The 26,913-nt window shown below is 37.4% G+C and overlaps 1 protein-coding gene across 3 annotated transcripts in view; it reads left to right on the forward strand.

Annotated features, from left to right (window-relative positions):
* The first annotated feature begins 3,565 nt into the window (after window positions 1-3,565).
* LOC127654823 (putative ATP-dependent RNA helicase an3) overlaps window positions 3,566-26,913 on the forward strand; it is a 32,043-nt gene continuing 8,695 nt past the window's right edge. Inside the window, exons 1-14 of one of the 3 annotated variants that reach the window (XM_052142277.1) lie at window positions 3,566-3,914; window positions 5,283-5,334; window positions 6,134-6,181; window positions 6,818-6,877; window positions 11,148-11,324; window positions 11,416-11,551; window positions 15,846-15,959; window positions 16,059-16,158; window positions 16,297-16,432; window positions 17,095-17,192; window positions 17,310-17,411; window positions 17,495-17,655; window positions 21,417-21,561; window positions 21,678-21,822. In XM_052142277.1, the coding sequence (XP_051998237.1) occupies window positions 3,870-3,914; window positions 5,283-5,334; window positions 6,134-6,181; window positions 6,818-6,877; window positions 11,148-11,324; window positions 11,416-11,551; window positions 15,846-15,959; window positions 16,059-16,158; window positions 16,297-16,432; window positions 17,095-17,192; window positions 17,310-17,411; window positions 17,495-17,655; window positions 21,417-21,561; window positions 21,678-21,822 (1,519 nt within the window). In that variant the 5' untranslated portion in view covers window positions 3,566-3,869. The remainder of the gene's footprint in view (window positions 3,915-5,282; window positions 5,335-6,133; window positions 6,182-6,817; window positions 6,878-11,147; window positions 11,325-11,415; window positions 11,552-15,845; window positions 15,960-16,058; window positions 16,159-16,296; window positions 16,433-17,094; window positions 17,193-17,309; window positions 17,412-17,494; window positions 17,656-21,416; window positions 21,562-21,677; window positions 21,823-26,913) is intronic. The other 2 variants (XM_052142279.1, XM_052142280.1) reach the window with 2 other exon arrangements.

Here is a 26,913-nt window from a genome sequence, read left to right on the forward strand (position 1 = left end):
TGGTGCGCACACTAGAGGCTTGTGAAGTTAATTTAAATCCAATATTACATTTTTTCTTGCACATTGACATTACAAAAACAGGGAATATTACAACACAGTAAAACACAACTACCTAAAAGATAAACACAAATGTAGTACATAGAAACAAATCAATAAAAACAAAAGAATAGCAAGGTTGGAAAGGGTAAGTTATCTAGCGAATCCAAAATTTGGACTTCAAATGGAGAACAGAACATCCCCTGTCTTTAATGCCTTTCTAAATGATATAATTCTGTATAAACAATCCCTGAAATGTTGCAAAACAAAAAAAGCCCTAATTTTTCATGAATACTTATGCAAACTCATTCCTTAGTGTCTACTGCTGAGTCCCTTGGTCTCTTTTCCCTTTATTTATTTTTGTTTGTTTGGTTTTGTTTTTTTTGGAAAATGTATCAATGTAGTACTCCATGTTCAATTCATGTTGTAAGATTGATTGAATATGATTGCAATGTGCCTTGTTGTATGTTTGATATGAATCTTTAATAAAAAAAATTATAAATAAATCTAGCAAATCGTTCAAAATTCACGTTTGAGGCATGACTGTGTGTAATTTAAGTTGCACAAAAAAACACCCAAGTGTCTTCAGGTAATGTTTACCACAGACCTTATTTTACTTATGAACTGAAAACCCCCATTATAAAAATATGTAGGGAAATTGCAGAGGAATTATATACACTGGGGGCCAAAAGTTTGGAATAATGTACAGATTTTGCTGTTTCGGAAGGAAATTGGTACTTTAATTCACCAAAGTGGCATTCAACTGATCATAAATTATAGTCAGGCATTACTGATGTAAAAAACAGCACCATCACTGTTTAAAAAAAGTAATTTTTTATAAAATCTAGACAGGCCCCATTTCCAGCAGCCATCACTCCAACACCTTATCCTTGAGTATCATACTAAATCCATATTGATAATGTTTTATAGATCTTTCATTGAAAGTGTTTTAACCTTTGCTATGATCTGTTGGTTTTATGGATTAAATTTTAAAAGTAGATCCCAGCTTCAGCACATAATTAATTTATGGTCAAATATTACAGGATCTGTACAGTTGGGTTTGTCTGCTTTGTGTGAGAGAAATGTTCTCAGGAAGTCTTTGACTATCCTAGAGGATACATCCCACATTTTGTTTTTAGAATTTGAATTGCTTCCCTCAGGAAAGCGATATAGAGTGCCTAAGTGGATGACCGTTAAAGCTTCTAGGTCTTTTGTTTCAAACGCAGTTATGAGTGTAAATACTTATTTAAAACAAAGATAAAGGTACCGTAAATTTTAAATAGTAGCTATATGAAAAATTATTATAAATGCCCGGGGTTTGTGATGTTTTTTCGTAAGGTTTTGTGATGTTTTGCTGTTTTCTGTTTTATAAAAATGTGTATGTTTGTGAGGTCGAAGCTACTTAAATTGCGCTGTAAAGGGACAAATAAAGATTTACTACTACTACTACTAAATGGCTAATTTGGTACTAGAATATCACTTGCCATTATATCAAACACAGGAAAGCTATTTGATTCATTAAATGAAGCTACATTGTCTTTGTGTTTGTTTTTGCATTGCCACAGTATGCAATAGACTGGCATGTCTTAAGGTCAATATTAGGTCAAAAATGACAAAAAAGAAACATCTTTCTCTAGAAACTCATCAGTCATTCATTGTTTTGAGGAATGAAGGCTATACAATCCTTGAAATTGCCAAAAAACTGTAGATTTCACACAAAGGTGTACACTACAGTCTTCAAAGGTCAACTGGCTCTAACAAGGACAGAAAGAGATGTTGAAGGCCAGATGTACAACTAAACAAGAGGATACGTACATCAGAGTCTCCAGTTTGAGAAATAGATGCCTCACATGTCCTCAGCTGACAGCTTCATTGAATTCTACCTGCTCAACAACAGTTTCATGTACAACAGAAAAGAGAAGAGGTCAGGGGTGCAGGCCTTATGGGAAGAATTGCAAAGACAAAGCCACTTCTGAAACAGAAAAACAAAAAGAAAAGGTTAAAGTGGGCAAAGAAACAGACATTGGACAACAGATAATTGACAAATATTGTTATGGATCTTAACCCCATTGAGCTTTTGATAGATCAGCTAGACTATAAGGTGCATGAGAAGTGCCCGACAAGATAGTCACATCTATGGCAAGTTCTACAGGAAGTGTGGGGTGAAATGTCACCTGAGTATCTGGACAAACTGACAGATAGAGTGCCAAGGATCTGCAAAGCTGTCATTGCTGAACTCTTTGAAGTAGTTTAAGAGCTCTGAATTTTATTTTTTTTCCAAATTTGAATAGTAATTGTTCATGTTATTAATGTCCTGACTACACATTGTGATCAGTTGAATGCCACTTTTGGTACCAATTTCTTTCCATGAGAGCAAAATCTGTACATTATTCCAAACTTTTGGCCGCCAGTGTATGTCAAATTATTATTAGTGTACAATGGGGCTTAAAGGCTCCTTTAATTAGATTTTCTCCCAAAAAACTAAATAGTGACAAAAACTACCACAGTACATTCCTGAACACTTGTTTGTCACTATACACATTTTGTGACCAGAAAAAAAGCTAAATTTCCTGAAGGTGTGCCTTTAGCCCCACTGTATCCTATTTTTTATTCGTTCAATCCCATACGAACAAGAGGTATTTATACATAGTCACTTTAAAAACATAATTAACATTGCCAGACAGAATATTTTTACATACTTTGCAGTTCCTCTAAAATGTTACATGTTTTCAGTGCTTGTTTGTTAGTGTTTTCAAGATTTATATGATAATAAATAAAACAATGGTTTACAATGAGCTCATCTTATCTTCTGTATGTGTTATTTTCCCAATAAAACAATAAAATATATCATATATATTGTTCTTTACATTCCAGAATGTCATCTTCAAATTAAAACAACATATGAAATACACCAAGTTTTATCACACATCCCAATTTTATCTTAATCCTTCCAAAACAATCTTGAATAAATACAATGATAAAACAAATTAAGAATGGTTTCTTTCTCCAATTCACAGAATTCACATAACATGTTCAATTCAAATATTGAGAAAGACATACGTCTTTGTTATTTTATATAAAGTAACTGCTGTGAAAAAAGTAGCTTGTAAACAAAATTCCATGCTAACAGTGCTTGTATATATTATACTTATTTTTTTGTAATGTTTTTATTATTAATTGAACTTCAAACAAACAAAGTCAATGTGCAGTCAGAACTGCAATAATACATATACATTTAGAGAGAGAGAGAGAGAGAGAGAGAGAGAGAGAGCGAGCGCCAGGGGGGTAGGCTAAACATTATGTAAATATATTAAAAGTCTCCCATATAGAAACAGTTTTAATTGCTTTCTTATTATGTGAATGGAAAATAGTCTTCATATATATATATATTTGTATATATTATACTCCAGAAAGAAAATAAGCATTTTTCTGTCACACGGCATGACAGGAGGATCTCGCGATACGTCCTGCTCAGTGACGTCTTTCCTCCTACCGCTGATCCAATGGCATTTAGCCTGAAGCTCACAGTTACAGCATACACTGGGCTGCCTTCAGCACAGCGGATGGAAGATAGAAATATCGTGAACCAAACATCAAATTTTGGTTGACAATAAAAAGACCAGAGGGCGGATAACGTACATTTAATTATCTCTCAATATTCTTCTTCGGCGGTCTGCCACAAAAAGCCCTCCAAGAAAGAAAGAAAGAAAGGGTTGGGGGGAAAAAAAAGCAAGTGACGTCGTTGTAAAAGGAGACCTGGCTGAAATCCTTTAGACAACAAAGAAAAAGCTTCTGTGAAATAAAGGAGTAATCCTTACTTATTCTTTTTAGTTATGAGTCATGTGGTCGTCGACGGTTCACATGGTCTAGAGCAGCAGGTAGGCTCTGAATTTGTTTAAGTGTGAGGGGTCTTTAATCGGTTTGAACTGTTGGGTTTGACACGCAGTCTACGGACCAATACACAGTGAGCTGCCTTCATAGACAGCATTCCTAGCATCGCGACGCCTCAAAAATGCTGACTAACAAGACAGCTCCCTAGGTTTTGAGACACAGTCGTAGGTCCTCGTGTTAAATTAATTTCAGTCCAATACAGATATAAAATTCAAGAAATTATGACATGGGAAATTACTATCACAAACATATTTGGTATAAAGTCCTTTTTTTCTGTTAATTTTTATTTTTACTGTTTATTTTTAGTATGTTATTTTCTGCCTTTCGACAGCCGGCACGCCAGAATCAACAGCAACATTTGAGCATTTTCATTATTGTAACACTAAATAATATGTCAGCCAGTTTATTTAAAGACGGACGATATTTAAAATCGCATTTGTTAAACGCAAGCCATCAAAATATATCGGACATTTTCACTAAAGATCTAATCTGACCGTGAATAAGGCCTGTGTTTACCACGCAACGGTAATGGATCGAAGCTTCTTTTTTTATATTGAACACGTTGATGTTTATAGTTATGTTTAATTACTATTTTGAAAATGTCTAGATCATTCTCTATATGAACCTAAAACCTATGCAAAGTGTCTTTTGTATCATGAATATATATATGCAGTAGACTCGACTAGGGGCAATACTTCTTATGCCAAATCTTGATGAAGGAGCTTTTGAAACGATACATTTTACATTTGTTTAAAGGAATGATCTGAGTTGAGTACACGTTAAGATCTATTCTGTCGATTTCCATAGAAAGTAATAGCTGGTCGTCCCTCGCTTTGTAAAACAAAAACAAGCAACATTCACGTGCGTAGTAATGCATGCACAATGGGTGAGTATTACTTTTCTAGGCGAATGAACATCCAGTCATGCATTACTGAAGTTATTCCCGTGTGTGGAGTTTGTTTCGTCTGTAAACCTGATGTAAATAGTTCTAGAGTACCTCCTAATGACAGGAGTTTTTTTTTTTTTTTTTTTTTGCAGCGTGAACCATTTACATGTTTCCATTGATCATGGTATAAATAATGGGGTTGTGTACTTGCTTGTACGCTCCTGTTCCATTGTAAGAGAACTGTAAACAGGATTTTGTTTTTAGCAAACTGAGGAACAAGATAATTTTCTGTGGTCATCTACAGCATATCACCGATTCTGGCATTGAAACTTTACATTTATTTAAACTGGAACATTAAACTTTGTGCTGTTTTCTGTATTAACATTGGGGATTGCATGGGTTAGCTGTTGGAGGTATACCATTAATATACACCTGTACTTTGACCCACCATGCACTTTCTGTTTTTCAGCTTGCTGTCTTAGACTTGAACTTCGCTGATGGACAGGGTGCAGGCTCTGGTCGTAAGTGTACTTTTATATCATGTTTTTATTCACAGTATCTCACATTTTCAGGCAATCAATCTGATTTGTTGTATTTGATTTCTGCAGTTTTTTTTAAGTTGATGGACAATACTAGAATTGTCAGTGTTAATGTACATTTTTAAAGGGGTTGTTCAACCAAAAAAATATACTGTTATCATTTACTCACCCTCATGCCATCCCAGATGTGTATGAGTTTCTCTCTTCTGTTGAACATGAACGAATATTTCAGCTCTAAGTAAATGGGTACAAAATTTCCCAAAAAGCACATAAGTGCTGCATAAATGTAATCCATAATACTCCAGTGGTTACATATATATCTTAAGAAGCAATATGGTAGGTGTGGGTCAGCAACAGATTAATATTTAGGTCCTATTTACTATCAGTTCTCCTTCCTGCCTAGTAGGTGGCAAAATGCACAAAGAATGCAAATTGCCAAAAACAAAGGAAGAATGTGAAAGTGGATATTCATAGTAAAAAAGGACACCTATTATAGTTTTTCTTTTTTTTTTAAGATATGGATATAAACCGAGTCGTTTGGAATAGTTTTATGCTGTTTTTATATGCTTTTTGAGCTTCAAAGTTTTGGTACCCATTCACTTGCATTATATAGACCAACAAAGCTGAGAAATTGTCCTATAAAATCTTGATTTGTGTTGAGCAGAAGAAAGTCACACATCAGGGATAAATGATGAGAGAACTTACATTTTTGGGTGAACTATTCCTTTAAATGCACTGTTCAAAAATATTTTTTGTTAAATCAGTGTTTCTTTTCTTCCAGACCGTTACATTCCTCCTCATTTGAGAAACAAAGATGCATCAACAAATGGTATGTTATGCTGGTCTACTTTAATAATCCAATAATCCACTATATTTAAATGTATACTGACATATCCAGCCCATTACCATGGCAAAGCTCCAAACATTTGATTTGTTTTGAAACAAATCAAACATTCCATCCACAATAAACTCATGCGGATGGGAGTTATTAGCCTTTTGAGGTGCTGGGAAAGTTTTTGGGATATCCATTTTTGTAAATTTTCTTTGACTATTACAATTTGCTACATTTTACTGTCATTTCAAATTGTTAGTTAACAAACAATGAGACTTTGATCTGCACTGCATTTCAGAGCTTCCTAGTAAAACCAGTAAAAGTAAAAAAAAAAACAATGAAATGGTGTCTTTTGAAACATTGTTTTTTAATTCTTTAAGAGCTTAATTGGATGAGATTTTAAGTAGTACAAGATAATTAGTATGTAATGTGCATTTGTTTTAGAGATTTTTTAGATTGAGAAAAAAAAATGTTATTACGTTAGCTGAACCAGATTGTGGTGTTCAAATTGACACAAGCCACTCTCCATTTCATGAACTAAAAGAATGATTTACAGGTCCTCTTGAAAAATAAATGCTTTATCCATTATTGAGTTTCTTTCTACACTTTGACTTCATTCTTGTTTTTCCACAGCAGGAAATGCTTATTTTTCTGGTAGACAGAGCGGTTATTCTGTGGCACCATTACAGAGCTGTAAGTCTTTGTCAGGTTCTTCTGAAGGTGCTTTGCTTCCAAGATGCATGAAAGTTTAATTCTATGCCTTCAGAGCAAATACTTTGGGGCTGAGTCTATTGAGCCAGACATTTAAAATCTGTTTTTTGAGTGGTGAGTGAACCTCACACTTAATAAAACTGAAGGAGTCATTTTTGACTTGGAGTCTCTGAACCTTTGATCGCTTTGTTAGACTGCTCCCCATGATAATCCAGCAGCTGTTGTTGCTTGCATTCTTCTCTTTTCTTCTTTCTAATGGACTCTCTGATTGTAAACAAATAAGAATGAGGATGATATGTAAGAATGAGCACACACACTCCTTTGAATGCTTGGTAATATTTAGGCATCTTTTTAACATATGAAACCCTTCCCCAAGTTTCTCACAGACAGTATCATAATCCTGAGGGAAACCACAGACACGGGCATAACTATCCAGCTGGATGGATTGAATTTAGGACTGGTAACTATTAGAATAAACCTGCATTTCTCTTGCATTCCTCCATCTCTGATGGAATGGGTTTTCTTTTAAGTGCCCTATATGGCTCTGCTTAGGTTCCCAGAGACATCCTTCCCAGAAGCTTTCATTATATCAAACCTACACTGGTGACTGGTCAGACAGATGTGGTATATCTCCTTGCATGTGACTTATGCAACACCCCTGTGTACTGCTCTCATCCCTGTGTGATGTCACTGCTTCATATCGAGACCCTTGTGGAGCGAGGGCTGAAGTTTGCAAACTTTGCTCGAGATGTGTTCTAATGTCACATGTCAGTGGCTTGTGTTTTTGTTTTATTTATTTTTTTATAATACTTGATGCACATTTTTAACATCAGTACTTCACAACAAATAAACTACTTGCTTAGATATATGTAGAGATTTCATTTCTTAATTTAGTTCCACCCAAATGAACAGTTTTTGCTGTGTTTCTAAGCAGTTTTTCAGTGGTACAGCCATTTAAAGTGAGAAAAGTGTGGATTTTGTAGTTACTGCAATTTAAGCATAGTTGAGCCAATCTTGTCATAGTACAGATTATCTCCTGATTTCAGTCATAACTCAATTTTTGGCAAAATGTGTAGCTGCTGCATTGTCTTTGCACAGACTATAGCAGAATACTTGCTATAGTCAGATATTTTACAAAAAATATTATTTGTATTCTATTTTCCAGCCATTAGTTTTAAAGGATTCTGTCTGAATTAAGAGTTTCTTGGAACTAAATATGGATCCCAACCAAAGCAGTTTCACATCTCCGATTACCTGCTGCCACGTGAAATGTAGTTTTATAGTTGCGCGTTTCAGTGTACATTTATGGCAAGATCGAAGTTCATTTATTTTTTTCTTAAAGGGATTGTTTGCTATTCACTTCTACTGCATTTGTTGTTTGCTTCAAAGGTCTAGGATAATGTAGTTGTTTTGGTGATTATTTATCAAATTTTTGGAGTTGCATATTGGCTTTTTTATTAAGTTGGTCAACAGTGATTGTACTTGTTGGAAATAAGCTTTAAGATGTGGCAGTCTAAAATGCAAGTTATTTTGTTTTGGCCTGTTTTTGTGGACTAAAATAATGAAGAATGTTTGTGCAGTATCCAATTTCAAGAGTGCTGCCCCTGCTAATTACTGTGTGTGTCACTTGGCCTGGTTTAGTGATTTTGGACTGCAAATTATCAATAATTTGTGCAGCAATTTGTCAATGTATGCTCCAGGGCTGTGTGTATGTTTATTCAGTAGGGCTAGGCAATATATGAAATAATTCAGGATATTTGGTTGGCAATATGTAACTAAGCATTATCACTAATATCACGATGATTTTTGGTTGATCAATATATTAGAGACCGATAAAAGGGGCGATATTTAGTATTTTTAAATTATCAGCATCAGACGATTCAAAATCCCATTTGGTGATTAGTTTATCAAGCCACGATGGTGTTAAGAATAGCCTGCTTGCACGTGAAGAAGCCGTCGGAGACATTTAAACATCCAATCACATTTTGTTTTGTTGTTACCTGCCATCGTGTTACCACAATAATAGATTGGTGTGCAGCACAGTTTCAAATTAGTAATATGGAAAAACTAAACAGAAACTAGGAGAAACTGCTTTATACAATCGAAAACGCACTGTTATTTTTACGAAGGTGAAATTTAGTAAATATAGTGATAAATATTTATTTTTTTAGCAAATTCTTCATGTCATTTACTTGCACTGTAATTTAAATTGTGTTACATATTGGCATTATATGGGCCTATCGGCCACCCTGCTTCCTGGATATTGGCAATTAAAAAAAACTATATCGGTCAACCTCTGCTTTTTATTGAACCATTAAGAGCTTTAATTTAATTTGGTAATTATTCCTTGTCTTGTTATTCTAGTATAAAAGTGTTTATTTATATTAAAGGTGCATTCAGTAGTTTTGTGCCAATTTAAAAAAGTGTTACACATTTAGCGAATGAATTGTGTTTTTGTGAAGTGTGATCCGAATGGTGTACATTCACATGAGATGAAGACTACTAGTTTTCTATAAAAAGTGTTTTATTCTACATGGTGAGGGTCACCCCCTTCAATGTGTTTCGCCATGTTGAAATCACATGACCCGCAATGTTTCACTAAACGTCGAAGAGAATGCTTGCACTCATTGGCTGCCGCCTGTGTAGATACTCTTGGCTGTACTTAGAACAGTGTGGTTTGGTGGCATGAAAAGAATCCGAATGAGCTTTATTGCCAAGTATGCTTACAAATAAGGAATTTGTCATGGATACAGAACACAATGGAACATACTTCTTTATCATGCTTTTGCAGCGGAGACAACGGTAGAGTAGCTGTAATACAGAAGCAAGCAAAAAAAGAGGCTGGCAAAAGCAAAAAAAAAATTGATTAAAAATCGTTAACTGTAAGGCATCTACATCTTCATTCGTTTAGTGCAAAGTAGCTTGGCACGGTGATTGTGGATCTTGTGTAAACCATGACGTTGGTTGCTTGGAAATAAAATTAGTTCTTCAAATACAGTATTCATGAACATGCTAAATTTGATTGTCAAAAACAATTCTAATCTTTGTGTATCGCTATATAATTGAGGTTTATTTTATGCTAACCCGTTTTCTAATAAAGATAAACTGTCTTTAGAAATAACGTGAAACTTCGATGGTCTCCAAAAATGATTGATATGGGGGACATTAATATTCCATCCTAAAAGTAGAAGCATGTTCACTTGATTTCTGACATTTGTTTTTAGGCAAAGCAGTTATATTATAGGAGTAATAAATAACTTTAGAAATGACCTCTAACTCCGACATTTTCCAGATGCAAATTATATTCCAAAGCTGGCGGGGTCAGCAGAGATGATCATGCTGATCCACGTTGAAAGATGGCAGTACAGAATCAAACACCACTGTCACATCAGTACTTAAAGTACACGAAGAACAAAAATGCTAATGCTAGCTAGAGAACTACTGAATTACACTTTAACTTTAGTAGCAAAACAGAGATTTGGTAAATTGGATTAATTTCCATGAAGCGATTTAGGCTGTCCATTTTAATGTATTGATTTAAAACTTCACATAATGGTTTTCATTTTCATCTATTGTTATATTGGTGCATATAAGTGAAACAGATTAAAGATAATCTAGTAACAACGTGTCAAGCATGCCTTTGAATAATTTACTTTAATTTGAAATATTCTCTTGCATTACAGTGTTTTATCTTTTTGGTTACAATGGCCGTTGGATCAAAATGTTCCTTTTGATTTAAAGAGAATAAAAAAAGCAGAAGAATCTATATGTTTTTTCAGCTATATTGCCCAGCCTTGGTGTTCACCACCCTATTTGATGGGTACATTGTACTATGAAAGGTCACATGGTATGAGTTTGTGGAGTGTGTGTGCTCTCTTCCTTAAACTGGATATTCCTCTGCTAGAGATAGCTGATTGAGTCACCAGTATTACAAAATGAGTTTACTTTTGTTACTGGTGTTTTTAAACGTGGCAGCCAGCTCTGCTCAAAGATGACATTTGGTTTCCCTGTGCTTTTGATCTTTTCGAGCAGTGCCATCGACACGTTTGTCTAGTTGACTCAACTGACTTGAATTGTTCTCTTTGCTGCTGTAGGAACAAATAGCTTACTGGCTTTTTCACATCTGCCGCTCACTCAACCATCACCACTGAAACCTGTGGATTGTCTTGGCTTTGAGCTCCCTTTCCCACACAGTTATAAAATAGACACCCCCATCACCTGATCTTATCTACCTCCCTGTCTTTTGTAACAGATTCTCCTGGATGGGATGGTGGTCCTAGCAATGGTTTTGTTAATGGGTACCATGATGGTCGTATGAATGGTGCCGCAAACTTTAGCCGTGGACTTGCTCGCAATGACAGAGGAGGACGTGGTGGCTTTCGTGGGAACAGGAACGGTGGATCCTTCAACCAGCCAATGCACAATGCAGGTGAGAGCCTTGCACCAAGTTTTGAGACTAGAGAGATTGATTGCAAGGTGCAGATGTTGTTTTAGTCATCCAACTTAACTTGAATTTATAGGTTATGTTACTTATGAGAACAAAGATGCAGGCTGGAATTCTGTGGTGAACAGAGATACCTACACCAGCTTCGGAGGGCGTTCTGACAGAGGCAAGTCTGCGTTCTTCAATGACAGAGGAGCTGGATCAAGAGGAAGGTGAGGAAGTGTCGCAGTACTTCATAATACATGTCATAATTCATACAAATCATAATACATAAGGGTGTAAAAATGCAAAAAACAAAAAATCGATGCATCTGTTACTGAATTTAAGAACCTATTATAATTACTATATTAATACCCAATGTGATAAATATAGGGCTGGGCGGTATATAGATATTTGAGGAAAAATTCCTCTCTGATGAACTTGAGTAATTGTCTATATAAAGCTTATGTTCTACATAGATTTTTAGCCCGTTTATCGGTCCAATGGCGGTCTCCAATAATATGGGTCAAGGTCTCTGCGCGTTACTGTCTGTCTTTTTTTCGCAACACAACAAGATTAAATGAAATACATTTTCTCTTATGTATTACCTTGTTATTTCATCTGACTCCATAAATGAACAAGGTTTTAATGATATCTGAGCATCATTAAAAGTGAGTGAATGTTTGATTATTCTTTTTAACTCTTAATTATATTTTACCCGTTCAGATTAGGAAACTATGTCGCTAGGTCCGCGTGTTTTTCTCTTTTACGCGGGTATCACGATCACAAGCTCATAAGTCTTTGATCATCTAACAGAGGTAATTGCTATATACCTAAGATCGGTCACATTCACGTTTACACAATAAAATATACATCAATATAGCCCCCATGGAATTGCATACACTTGAATTTAACTTAATGTTTTCTTCAGCGGAGGTCACGGCCACTATTATATATTTAAGTTGACCAACATAACTTCTCTTATAATAGCTTTGGATTGGCCATGCTGTGGTTTCCCGCGTACACTTATCTGGAGAAACCTTCAATTAAAACAGTGGTGAGACACACCCAAATTTTGATTGGTCAAGCAGCATTTGCTGTTCTAAATGGAAATTCCCTTTGCTAACCAAGTACACTTGTATTGATGCAAAATATTAGTCGTCACTAATCTGACACAGACTTGAAGTAACATACAAATCGTTTGATCTACTTGGGGAAAACTATTTCAGAGTCAGAATAAAATCAAATGTTTACAATTTATTGACCAGGTAATAGAACAATAATTCAAAATCCAATTCATTGTGTAAAATCATCGATCAATCAAATATAATAACAATTCGGAAATCAAGGAATTTATAGAAATATTTAGCTGCAACAAAAACTACACACCGCGATCGTGTGAGAAGTCTACCTACAGACTCCCTTTTTGCCCATTTTCCTTATAAACCCAGATAATTCAATATGCTTACCAAATGGTGGTTTCTGTCATTATAATTAGATTTTGGTCCCCTATTGGGGGGTTCACAACTGTGGGATCAGAATTCTTTTTAATTGAATGGGTTCTTGATTCCTGTAGATTTACATACAGGAGGTAGTTTGTATGGAGGATCTGGGGGTGGGCACACCTTTAAGGGGCACACCACATTTCTCATATTTTATAACTTCTTTTAGCGTTTCATTATGGCTGGGAGAATGAGACCAGTTTACCAGGTACACTGAGACACTTTAAATGATACCAAACATGTATAGTTACTTTTTTTGTACACAATTAACATTGCATAGGTTTTTAGTGAGCTTTAAGTGAGGAGGAGGAGTAGGGGTGATGATGAGACTGTAGAAGTGAGGTGTGAGCTGCACTGTATGCTGCGTCTCGGATGTTGCCGTTACATATGCAAGAGAGAGTTCAAATGTTAATTCTCATGAAAGCCTTTTGTTTTCTCGAGGGGTAGTCCAGACTTGCTGGCACCAGACTTGCACTACGTTTGGATCAGTTGCATGCCGCTAAAAAAAACGCAAGCAGTTCGGCAAAGTTAAACACAATTAACTGAGTCACAGTCATTAAATGGGCTCGTTGGGAAGTATTTGCTGTCTAGTGGCTGCATATAGCACGTCATTTGGGACATAGCTATAGCCCTACTGTCATTTAAACGGGTAATTTAAAAGGCAAGGTAGCTGGTACCTAGCTATCTGCCTTATTTAATACAGAACAAGACAGCACTGACAATGTGATACAGCAATCGACTGAACACAACAGCAACTCTGACATCAACACTATTGCTGGTGTTTAGGTACTATTTAGTAAAAAAAATTTACACCGGTATGAAAGTATTTTTGTTGTGTTATTGGCGTTTGGCAATCCAGATTATGGTGCATTACTGCCATTATGGAGGTGGAGTGTGGAGGGTCAGATAGTCTTTCAGTCTAGTCAGATGTCAGCTGAAGATGATGAAATTGGCGAAATTTCATTAAAAAGAGGTCACACACCGTTTTTAGGATTAAATCCTAAACTGACGCCACCCCCATTGAAAATTAATAGGGATATTGTAGATACAGGTTTTATTCATAATTATTGGTGCAATAAATGTTAACTTTACATGATATACAAATGAAGTTATGCTACGGTTTACAGACTGTCTGTTTGTGTGTATGTTTACATCGTCATAGTTGCATTTTATTCATATCACATACCTGCAAACTTGTCGCTTTTCGGCGAAAATCGCCGTTTTCTTGGTCAATTGGGTCATTTACGTGAATCGCGTAGAACCGGAGAGTTTTTTATGGGGGGGGTATGCTGCCCGCCCTTCATCTGCATGCCATGGAGGCTAGAATTGAGAAACATTATTGGATAATTCTTACAATTGACATTTCTCTGAGCCAATCGGAATCTTAGCACTTTTTCTCTTGGCCAATCGGAATCTTAGCACTTGCGTCAGAATCTTGAAGCACACAGCGTCAACCACGCGAGTCTGATGGAAACTCATAAAGTGTAGGAATCGTATGTGAAATTCGAGGTAAGTCAAGCTTTTTGGAGCAAAAACAAACGCTATTTGTTTGCTTGATTCAAGTAACGTTAGCTACCGCTTTTTATGTGATATAATTTACAATAATATTGTATTGTCTATGGGTGGAACGGTACATGTAAGTTATTCGTATTGAACCGAAACTTTACGGGTGTCACGGTTCGGTGCACGAATTTGCACAGAGAATACAAGGAAAAAAAAAATTATAAAACTCTAGATAGCGATAAATTTAGCTCCATTCACGTTTGGTGTGAACGCAGCATAATAAACAGGCTGCGATGTCAAGATTGTAATGCTGTAGTGTGTGTGTGTGTGTGTGTGTGTGAGTGAGAGAGAGAGGCGCGCGGGCGCGTTCGAATATTGGAAACACAAACATACTCCATCATTTTGTTGACATCATTCAAACTGCAAAGTGTTTACTTATTTGTGTACACTCGCAATCAAATACAACATTGTGCTTTTGTCACACTCTAAACTCTTGTCAAACTGTAACCTACAACTGTCACCCAACCAAAACACACACACACACACACACACACAGTTTTAAAAGCAAAACATTTATCCAACCCCATTTCAAAACAGTCTGTGGGTTCTATCTTTTGGACATTCATCATATCGCATTGGTTTACATTTCTTGTCCTCAGAGCACTAATCTGTTTATTTTTAAGTTACACATTCTGCGTTGCTTAAAGAAAATCAAATGTGTTTTTAATGGTAGTATTATATTATACGGAAATCAATTATTTATAATTCAGATGAGAATAAAGTTAGGGTTAATTAAAATTAAGGAAAACAAATATATTGATCTGAAATATAGCAAATTAATTTTAAATTCATTCAGGTACAATTACCAAACATATCTCAAGGTCTTTTTATTAATAAACTAATTGTATAAAACTATACTGTCACCTTTTTTACTCTGAGGAGTTTGCAGGTATGATATCAGATCTCTAATGCATTTAATATTAGTATATATTTTTTCTTTTTTATACCGTATATGCAGCCACACAAGCCAAACCTCTTTGGTTCTAAATGCATCTGAGACTCTAGTGCTCAAGTCTGGTGGATGTGAAAATGTAGAATGTTCTGTAAAAACTTTTAATATTCTTTTCTGCATAATTTGAAAAAATAATCAGATTGAATTGATTGGACAATTGGAATTTTTGCATGGCAAGTGATAAAACAAGTGAAAAGTTGTGTTGAAGGAGGTACCAAAGCCGTATCTTGGGATGAATAGATGAATTAAAATTGAGAATTGGGTCGGCTCTTCTGACTTGGGTCAGTAAGCAACTGCTTGGAAATGCTTAAGCAGACACCCAAGTAACCAACAGAACATGTTAGCAACTGAATATGAATGACCAGGCAACCACCAATAAAATTTAATCACGGTGGCCATTTTCTGGCTAGCACCACTCACATTTTCTTCAGTAAACGTAAAAATCTATTTTTTACTATAGTACATTGTTAATCTGAATATGGGCTAAAAAGAACAAGTAATTCTTGTCAGGTATGAGCGTGGAGGCTTTGGAGGAGGAACAGTAGGGAACAGTCGTTGGGTTGAAGAGTCCAGAGATGAAGATGACTGGTCAAAGCCAATGCCCCCCAATGAGCGTCTAGAAAAGTGAGTGGCCCACTGCTAATTGCACTGTGTCCTGTGTCTGATAGAATCCATCTGTCATTGTGACTAAGCCCTTATTGTCTCTCTCCCTCTGAATGACAGTGAGCTGTTTGCTGGGAGCAACACTGGGATTAACTTTGAGAAGTATGATGACATTCCTGTGGAAGCCACTGGAACAAACTGCCCTGGGCATATTGAAAGTGTAAGCCTAAAGATGATAGATCCTTGTTGAATCAACTGCCTAAGCAAAACAAATTAAGTAGAAGACAACTTGTGAAATTCATCAAATAATTCATCAAATAATTCACTGTGTTTAGATGTTTTCTGTTTTTGTCTTCAGTTTCATGATGTGGACATGGGAGAAATCATTATGGGCAACATCGCCTTGACCCGCTACACGCGTCCTACTCCTGTTCAGAAGCATGCAATCCCCATCATCAAGGCTAAGAGGGACCTGATGGCCTGTGCTCAGACAGGTGGGTCTTTAGGCAGTGGGTCATGGGGTTTTGGTGACACAATAAAGAAATGTCTGCACACTTAGGGTTTCCAATTATTTTGCAATGTTTTGATCCAATTGATCTTCGTCATGGGGCTTGTGTGCCCTTAGTTTCAGCCTCAGACTGCATGCCCAGTGATCGCCTGATCCATTTTTTACACAAAAATGGCAAGTGCTGACTGATATTACCAGTTCAAAACTGATGGCTAGTTTCAACACAATTGATGGTAGTCAAGCTGTATGGTAATGATCAAAAGTATTTATTAGTCTACTGGGAAATAAATTCATGTTTACAAGGTGTTGTGTTGGTACAATGGCAAAGGCAGCGATGAGGCACTTTAGAGGTATTCTTCAAAGGATATGAGGTACATGGCAGCAAATATTTGAAAGATATGAGAATAATATGTAATATATATTTACCACCAATTAAAGCGACCACAGTTTATTGTTAACGTGTTAGTCAGACAACATCTTGTTTCATTTTTGGCCAGATAAACTGCAATGTGGACCAGACTTTATACAGATTGTCAAAAGTCTAGCGCTGTAAGAATAGGGTGCCCACTGAGGTTAAAAATGCAGTATGCAGCTGGATAAGAGCAATTTGAGAGGTTGCTTCATAATTTGTGTGCTCTGTCCACTCAGGCTCAGGGAAAACGGCAGCATTTCTGCTTCCTGTGCTGAGTGAGATATACACTGATGGGCCTGGAGAGGCACTGCAGGCCACCAAAGCCAGCACCCAGGTTCTGCAATTACAAAACTGCTCAATTTAATATAGTTTTTTTTAGCCTGAAGTACAAAGTTTAGTTGATAGTACAAGATTTTGTGACTTAAAGAGTTTTGTTTTGGTATTCCTGTAGCAGGAGAATGGAAAATACGCCCGTCGTAAACAGTATCCCATCTCTTTGGTCCTGGCTCCAACCAGAGAGCTTGCTCTTCAGATCTATGATGAGGCCAGGAAGGTATGATTGACTTGCTGTGAGCCAAGTTGTGCCAGGGTGTAAGTAGTTAACTTTTAAAACTTTTTTTTCCTCTACTTCTGCAGTTTTCTTACCGCTCCAGAGTGCGTCCATGTGTAGTTTATGGAGGCGCAGACATAGGCCAGCAGATTCGTGACTTGGAAAGAGGCTGTCACCTGCTTGTGGCCACACCAGGCCGTCTGGTAGACATGATGGAGCGGGGCAAGATTGGCCTGGACTACTGCAAGTAAGTTTAGTGTAGAAAATTTGTACATGTCATGAAACTCGTCAGTCATTCACATGCTCAGACAAGTACAACAATTAATTCATTCACTCACACTCACTCTCACTCACGATTGAGATGACTGAAAATCAAAATGTGAGGAAACAAAAGCAAAAGTGTTTTGGGGCACTTTGCTGAATATCAATCATAGGATTAAAGTATAAACTTGGAGTATAGACTTATAGCACAGCCTGCAAATCAAAGATTCAGTTATTTTGTTCAAACTTTAGATTTAAGTGCGAACAGGCATTGCCACCAAAACCAGGACTCGTTTGAGACTTAACATAAATTCATTAACCCGATTTATTCTAACAAGTAATGTATTGGGTTTAATACAAGTTAAACTCTATTGACCGTTTTAGTGGCATAATATTGATTACCACAGAAAATTATTTAGACTCATCCCTCTTTTTCTAAAGAAAATAATAAAGTTTAGTAATTAAAGTTAACAGGTACAAAAAACAGTTTTAAAAGTATAGCGCTGGCAACAAAACGGACCGGCTTGGAATCGAAAAGACATGAGGCTGACCGGCCGGTTACCGATCAGGCCGAGCATGTGGAAAATCGGCTAATTCCGGTCCCTGGCCGGTCGATCGGTGCATCTCTAGTGTTAACCAATATTATGTTTAAGTATTGCAGCTATACTTTTAAAACTGTTTTTGGTACAAAACCGGTAACCGGCCGGTCAGACTCACGTCTTTTCGATTCCAAGCCGGTCCGTTTTGTTGCCAGCAGCGCAGGCAATAAAGTCACAGCCGCACATAAACGTGTCATTGGCGTGGAAGATCTTCTTGTGAGTGAAGAATATATAAAGTTCGAAATGTGTAATAATTGTAAGGCCAAAGTAAACCGTGGGGGAACCACCACAATAACTTTAGGAACAAAAAGCCTAATTAGACATTTAAAACACCATCACCCAGCTGAAAATGCCCATTTTAAAAAAAGAAGCTAAAAAGGGAAAGCTGCTAAAGCTAGCCAGAGCTCAGTGCCAGCCACAAGTCAGCAGCCTCTCCGATCATCCTTTGGAATGAGCAGCGAAAATACCAAAGCAATTACGAGGAAAATTATGGAATTCATGGCCCTGGATGACCAGCTGTTCTCCATAGTTGAGGACAGAGGGATCAGAAATCTGATGCATTTCCTCGATACAGAGTAGGAGGTACTTTCCGACGTCACGTTGCCCGAGTTGTTTAATCTTGTGTCATGTCACACACGCAGCCTGTTATCTGTCAACATTTGGGTACACAAATCCGGGAGAGGGGAAGGGGGGCACTGGATGGCAGAGGCAGGCTAAATACATACAAATTGTGCCGTTGTTGATTTAATGTGCTGAGTAACGTAATTTTTTCCCACCGTGTCCGATATTGAAATCGGTGCGACGCACATTGCAAAAGACGTGGGCATTGTCGATATGAAATTAAATACTTCCATCCAGCTGTTGTAAAATGTACATGTATATTTTGTTTTTTTTCCACCGGCGCACCAGCTGAGTCTTCTTCTCCCATCTACCAGTGATGCTTGATTTAACATCCCGCGTCTACTGCCTGCGCAGATATCAACGGCGCAAATGGGTTGTAGGTTGCCAGGTTGAGGTCATAAACCTAAATAATTGTTTTGTTAGACGAGTAATAAAGAGAAAAAGGTCAATTTATAAACATAGTGGAAAATGACATTTGTTATATAAAGCAACTCATTTGCAGTTAATTGTTATTTCTACCGCTTTCCAGTCACAGAGCACTTTATTTTGTGCTAAGTGAGAGAAGATCCTGTAACTTAGTGCAGTTTGGGGGAAATTGTAATGTTTAATCATTTATTTTATTATGAAAATAAAATGTTGCATTGAAGAAAGGTAGATTTTGTTTGGAAAGAAAATCTGAAAAAAATCGGTATCGGCAGGTCACATATGCAAAAAATCGGAAATCGGAATCGGCCAAGAAAATTGCAATCGGTGCATCTCTAGTTAACACCAATCCTCTCCACCAATAGCTGGTGTGTGGTGAGCATACTTGTGCAGTATGGCTGCCGCGCATCATCCAGGTGGATGCTGCACACTGGTGGAGGTTGAGGAGAACCCCCTGTTAACTGTGTAAAGTGCTTTGAGTGTACTGTCAGAAAATCACTATATAAATGTTAGAGTAACAGAACTGAGACCAAGAAACCTGCTCGGTCCGGGCTCAGTGGTCCATTCTGACGAGTTATTCCGATCTCACCGCAGTGTGTAGTTTAAAAGTCTGTTCCGCGAGTACTGTTAAACTTGTGCTGAACAGTCTGGAACTGATTTTACATCGGTGAGTGTTCTCTGCTGTAATGCAATCTCATGCAGAAAGCTGTCAGTTATTCCGTCTTAACCTCTGGATACATATTCTCCTGTCTTAACCTCTGGATACATATCCTGAGGTTACCAGAGCTTGCTAGATCCAGCTCTGGTCCTGCCTGATGTCCGACTCCGGTCCTGCCTGATGGTGTTGCTTAATGTTGACTACTAACTGCACCCTGTGCCAGCCAGATATCACTTCAGTCTACTACGATGGACTTCACAGAGGATGAACTGATGCAGCACCAACCGCAGGCATGGGATACTTTACTGGACACTGCCTGAAACTTGGAATTAAGATGGACTCCACTGGAAATTAATCTGCCACAAGTTTGCAGTCGAACTGCAGTGCACCTTACCCTGACCTCTGCCTGCATCAACTTGGTCAAAGGATGGACTACACTCTTACAATGGAATTCATAGATAATAAATGAATTGCCAGCTAAAGCCTTCATCAGTCAAATAAAATAGACAATGCATCTGTTAGCACTTCTGCAGTGAATTATGAATTTAAATAATCTTCGTTAATACAAAAGCATTTTGTTTAATCATTGGCCCCTAAAACTTACTTGGTTGACTAATTTGAAGTCTTGAGTTGTACTACACATAAATATTCATGCTGTTCAGTAAGATGGGAACTGGCCCCCACAGTGAGGCTGGTTTCCACCAAGGTTATTTTTATGCATTTAAGCACTTATGGAGTTTTGTGATCTTTGCCACAGTCTCCTTTAGCTTGCTCACTGGGGGACTAAATATAAATAGTTTTTTTTGTTTAAGGCACAATTTACAATCATGTTTTTTTTTTTATTAAACCGCAGTGTTATGACTCGAAAGTGTTACTACATTACAGCTTTTTCTGTTAAAGCAAAATTTTCTGTACAGCTGCTTTGAAGTGTGTGTTGTGGAAAGTGCTATATAAATAAAAATTACTTCTTGGATGGAAGTGTTCCTTCTCATGATGTATGTAAAGAAATGCTCTGAATCTAACGATGTAGACACATACTCTCTAACCAATCAAAACTCAGACTTTACGCATATACCTTACATTTTGTGACGGTCCTACAACTTTCATATTTAAAACGGAACAATGAAATGGCTTTAAAAAATAAATAAAAAAATACAACTAAACAATATTGGCCTTAGTATTAAACATAATGAGTGCTATCATTGTTTTCATTAATGTGCAACATGTACATAACATCTCCAAAAAATATGTTTTGGGGTTTCATGACCCTTTAAAGACCTGGACTGGCAATGGAGAGATTGATGGCTCAAACCCTGCTTGACCTATCACTATTGTGTCCTTGAAGGACAAGTTGATTTGGATAAAAACATCAGGAAAATGACAGAGCAATACCTAAAGCTTTAGTTCAAGAATACATTGTGATTTGAACAAATGTACTCTTTGTAGATATCTGGTGCTGGATGAAGCAGACAGAATGCTTGATATGGGTTTCGAACCCCAGATCAGACGCATCGTGGAGCAGGACACCATGCCTCCGAAAGGTTCTCGCCAGACCATGATGTTCAGTGCCACCTTCCCAAAAGAGATCCAGGTATGCATAAAGTTTGCTTGAGACATGCCAGCAAGTCAGAAATACTATGGACCTGTATATTAACAAAGATTTTTTTCATCCATACCTTTTTTTTTAATTATTATTATTAATTCAAGATTCTGGCTCGTGACTTTCTGGAGGAGTACATCTTCCTGGCTGTAGGGCGTGTGGGCTCCACCTCAGAGAATATTACACAGAAGGTGGTTTGGGTGGAAGAGAATGACAAGCGCTCCTTTCTCCTTGATCTGCTAAATGCTACAGGTAAGACTGCCTCTCCTCTCACATTTTATGACATTCTTTGCTTTGTGCTGGCTTTAGGCACGTTCACACATACCTTTGCAAGGCGGAATTCCGTGGGCGAAATACAGTCATCTAAATGGGAATCCACGCGATCGAGATTTCTTGTGGAGTGAAAGTCAACTTTGTCAATCTTTTGCTGCACTGACCAATAGGAAGCTGCTTAGTTTGGCTATAATCTCTGAGTGGGTAGTGCTTCATACACCGCTACACTGAATACACAATGAACAAGGATAAAATTTGAGCGTTGAGTTTCTTTTTAACTTCTGCCAGAGTATGAAGTGCAACATTAAAAAGAGGCTGCTTGGCAGTTATTTTTCTGCTCAGCATCCACCCACATCATCTTTGCCTGTGGAATTTTGCAGTTCAGGAGTAATTTTTCATCTGAATTTCCATGGCTCATTTTATAATTTTTAACTTTGTTGGTTCTGACTTATTTTATTTTAGCTTTTCATCAACATCTTTGATATCCTTAATTTGCTATTTGTCTCAGAAACCATGTGAACAAATCTGGTAGGAATAAATCAGTCCTTCCAGGATTTTGTGATCATAAGAATGAATGCGGGTTATCCAATGGGTTTTCTCTGTTTAACAGCACCAAAACAAATGCTCAAAGCCTGACGCAGTCGAGACCTATTCCAATGCACAGCTGCCATTTTCCATCATCTCCACAGTAACGGAGTAAGCGGCTCATCTCTGCCGTGTCACTGTGTATCACTGTGTATCACTGTGTTTCTGTGAGCATCTAGAACAGTGAGTTGCCCACTGATAATTGGACTCAGTCCTGTGTCTGATAGAATCCATCAGCAACGACCAAGAACATTTGCCATTTACAGAAATGTTAAAGTGAAACTGGAATTATTTGTTTTAATTTCAAATCCTTGTTTAACTCTCGCCAGACCACAGACAGCGTATACTTCACAGCTAGCATTTATTTTTGCTATTATTATTGTGTGCGGTTCGCAGTGCGGGTTGATGACAGTCTGATTTAATTTGAAGTGCTCATATAATGCACTGGAGAACCCAAACATAAGACAAAAAAGCATGTTATTTGTGTAATTTCCATATCCAAAATAAAATTCTTATTTGGATAGTAAAATATGATTGGAGATGAAAGTGCTCTGTTATCTCAAATAAAAGTGATTAAATCAAATAATCCGGTGATTATAATTACAACAGCTCTAATTGCAATCCTCTTTGTTTTTAGTTTACATTTTTATTGTTGGTCTACTATTTTAATCATACCGAAGTTTACTTGCATTGTCTGAGGCAGATTTTAATATAAAAAATATAGCTGCAAGCCACCAAGAGGCAGAGATATGCATTTGTGTCCTCAGAATGAACCCATAACTTTCATTCAAGAGTTATAACTGTCGTTATCTTGCATTTGCACATGGTATGGGCAAAAGTGTCCAGTGTGTTTAATTTGGAGCATATGGTTGAACCCAAAGTTATGTATTAAGAAGTCCCCTTTCTGCTGGTCAGAGTGGAATGTGAGGGAGGTTAATATGCTCTGTGACCAATATGAGAGTGGAGTGTTGAGATCCTTTTGAAAATTTGGTTCAACATTTTAGGATTTAGGATCTCAATTCTTTAGGTATTTACAGCTGCACCACTTGCTTTGTACTATTTTTGGGAGAAGCAAACATCCCACTAAAGCAGCAGATACACTGGGAGTGATAATTACTTTTAAAGGCCATGATGCATCAGTATATTACTCTGTTAATTCAGAGTCTGGGGTACGGAGCTTTGACTTAAGAATTATGGAAGAAAGATTTAAACTTGATAAAGGAGGAGAGAGTGTGGGCTTGGATTCTAAAAAACATAATGTCTGCATCTAGAGAGGCAAGGGTGCACCTTATGCAATTTAAGGTTTTACATCAATTCTATTGGACTCCTTGTAGATTGTATAGGCTTGGTCTTAAAGGCACACCCACCTGCTGGCGATGCCAATCAGAAGATGGGGACACAACTTCTGTTTTTTGGTGGTGTGTTAAGATCCAAGAATTCTGGTTGAGGGTTCAGAGTTTTTTGTGACTTATTGGACACTCAAATTTAATTTTGCCCCAGACTCTGACCATTTAAGGGGTGGGGCGGTCATTAGTGTAGTAGGGCATAAATTCACCAGAAATTGGGTCCTAGCAAGTGTCATGATCGGTAGACAGATAATTCTGAGGGGATGGAAGCTGGCTGGTGTGCCTTCATTTCGGGGGTGGTGCACTGAGATGGGTAGTGTTGCAACATTTGAGATGTCAGATAGAAGGCTGGGCAACCTGGGGGTGTTTGATATGAAGGGGAGGGGCAGTGGAGAGGGATTTATAGTTTGAATATTTTTTTTTTTGTGTGAGTATGTGATGTGGCTTTGACCACAGGGATGTTAGGGTGGGGTTGAGGGGGAATAATGGGGGTTAAAAGTTGATTCTGTGCATTTGTTTTGCTATTCTGTTTCATGTGTTTGAATCAATTAAATGTGTTAATCTGAAAGAAAGAGTTATAACTGTTTTAGTAAAAGTTGCGATGCGCACTATGTTTTGGCATAACTTTGCGATGATGAATCCAAAGTTTAAACTTTTTTTTATAATTCCTAATATTGGGACTTCAGAGAATCTTTCTGGACTGGTTTGGTTCCGATTAGACAAATGGCCAAGGACTAGTTTGAAAAAGTAGTTTTGTTAAATAATCTCAAATATTAAGAAATAATTTGATTCATACCAATGGTACTTGAGGCAATGTTGGTCAGAAAGAGGAGGTCTATTGTAAAATATGAAGTGTTTTTTGTATATCGATATGAGGCTGTCTTTCACATGCAATTAAAACCTGACAGCACCTCCCAGTGGCCAATGTTTTTTTTTTAATTTTGTACAGACAAATAGGCTTACCATGTTTCATTTTTAAAAAAATCATTTTTTTTTAACCTTGTTAAATAGCTGCTAAAAGCTGATTTTTCAATGACGGCCATGCTTTTCAAGATATGCGACTGTTCTCTTGAAACTTGATGTAACCTTGGACAAAGACACAGCATGCAAAATGTCAAGTTAATCTGACCAACGGTTCCATAGTTTGAGCCATTTGGAATAATTGTATTATTATAGTGCCACCTAGAGGCAGAGGTGTGCAATTATTTTGGTATGTCCTTAGAATGTACATATGTGTACCAAATTTTGTGACCATCTCATTCCATTCAAGAGTTAACCATTTAAGCCTAAGTGGCCACTCCTGCTACGTACGTTTTGGTGTACCGTTGCGGCAATCAATCAAAAGTTCAAACTTTTTTGAAAATGTTTCATATTGGGACTCTGCCGAAATCTTTTTACACTGGTTTGGTTCTGATCGGGCGATCGGAACCGGACTAGTTGTTGTTATTATTATGTTTTTTTTTCAAACAATCCAAAATAGCAGGAAAACAGAAGGGGTGGAGCTAAATGTATTTTCTAGGCCTTATGGTTTAAGTTATGGCCGAAATTGTCTTGTTTTGTTTGCTGTAGCCCCCCCCGTTGGCTGATCAGGCATGGAGTCCATGTGTCTGAGTAGCGAGCAATAGTAGTACTTTCCCACCAGATTTCATGTCTGTAGGCCTTACAGTTTGGTCTGTACAGTCAGTTTTAGCAGAGAAACATAATAAATATAGCTAATTATCAGGGATCAAGCTCCTTAGGGTCGCCTTTTTAAGCCCATGTTTTTGACTGCATTAGGTATTTCTCAAACATTATGCAACAAAGATGATGCATAAATTGCAAAACTCAATTGGAAAAGCAGCAACGTTGTTACATCCACTTAAAGTGTTGTCATTATTATAGCGCCACCAAGTGGCCGAGCCTCATTTATTTGTTTGTTTGTCCTCCTGAATGAGCCCTTACATAACTGTGCCAAATTTTGTAACCTCCTTTTAAGAGTTATAGCTATTTAAGTAGCAGTGGCTATCTGTGCACTCAGACCAGAGGCATCGAGAGTGTCAAATCGACCGAAGTCATTCGTTTTCTATGACAGCCAGCGTCTCTCGGCGGCGAGAGGCGGCGTGGCGAGTCTTTGGGCGGTGTGGGCGTCAGAGGAAAGTTCAAGTGCAGCCAACATTATGGTAATGAGCTTTGACGCGGTTCGGCGGCAACCTATTGGAATATAGAAGTGCTCCGCTCTAGCGAAGTATAGAGAACACAACCGTGTAAACTTTGGTTCCCACCAAACATTAGTTCCGAAGACTGCTTATTGCCATGGCGGCTTTTCCCGTAATATTTGATCTGTCCCTGTTTGCTTACAGGGATATAAATAATAAAAATATGGTGTCTGAAATTGTTAGTGTGCCAGGTGAGTTGATGAAATGGATATTATGGTTTATATAATAATATATTAAAATATTTCATGAGGATATACGCTACTTGTGATATGTCGTCAAAAAGATACCGGTCAGCATGTCTGGATGTTTTGTGGCCCCTTTAAATATAGTTCACAAAACCAAGCATTCTCACGAACATTGCCGGCAATTTCAAATACGTGAGAGCGTCCACGAATTTTCGATAGCTTTGTTGGCAGGGCAGCCAGAGCCAATTTTGACGCTCTCGCTGCCTCTGGTCTGAAGGCACGGTAAGTCAACTACTTATATCTTGCATGCCGTTGACACGTAAAATCTAACGTTTTTTTTGATAATGGTTCATAAATGGACTCCAGAGAATCTTGTGGCATTTGTTTTGTTGGGATTGAGTGAAAAACCTTGGACTAGTTTGCAAAAGTAGGTTTTTATCATATTTAATGAATGGTTTGACAGACACCATTGGTTCTTGAGGCAAAGATGTTCAGAATGAGAAGAGCTATCATATGATATGAATTACTTGTGTTTTTCAAAAACACTGCATTATATACAACCGTTAACATACACAATCGCACCACCCAGTGGCAGGTTTTTTTTTAACACTTTGCACAGACATCTTGGGCCAAGAGTCAAATAGGTCCACCGAGTTTCATTCTGCTCGACCTTTGTTAACCTTGTCTAATAGCTGCAATGTTTGAAGTCAATCAGACCAACGGTTCCAGTTACAGCCATTTTCATGTTTTTCCCTGTTA

Source organism: Xyrauchen texanus, chromosome 14 (assembly GCF_025860055.1).
Source record: "Xyrauchen texanus isolate HMW12.3.18 chromosome 14, RBS_HiC_50CHRs, whole genome shotgun sequence".
NCBI classification, from domain to species: domain Eukaryota; kingdom Metazoa; phylum Chordata; class Actinopteri; order Cypriniformes; family Catostomidae; genus Xyrauchen; species Xyrauchen texanus.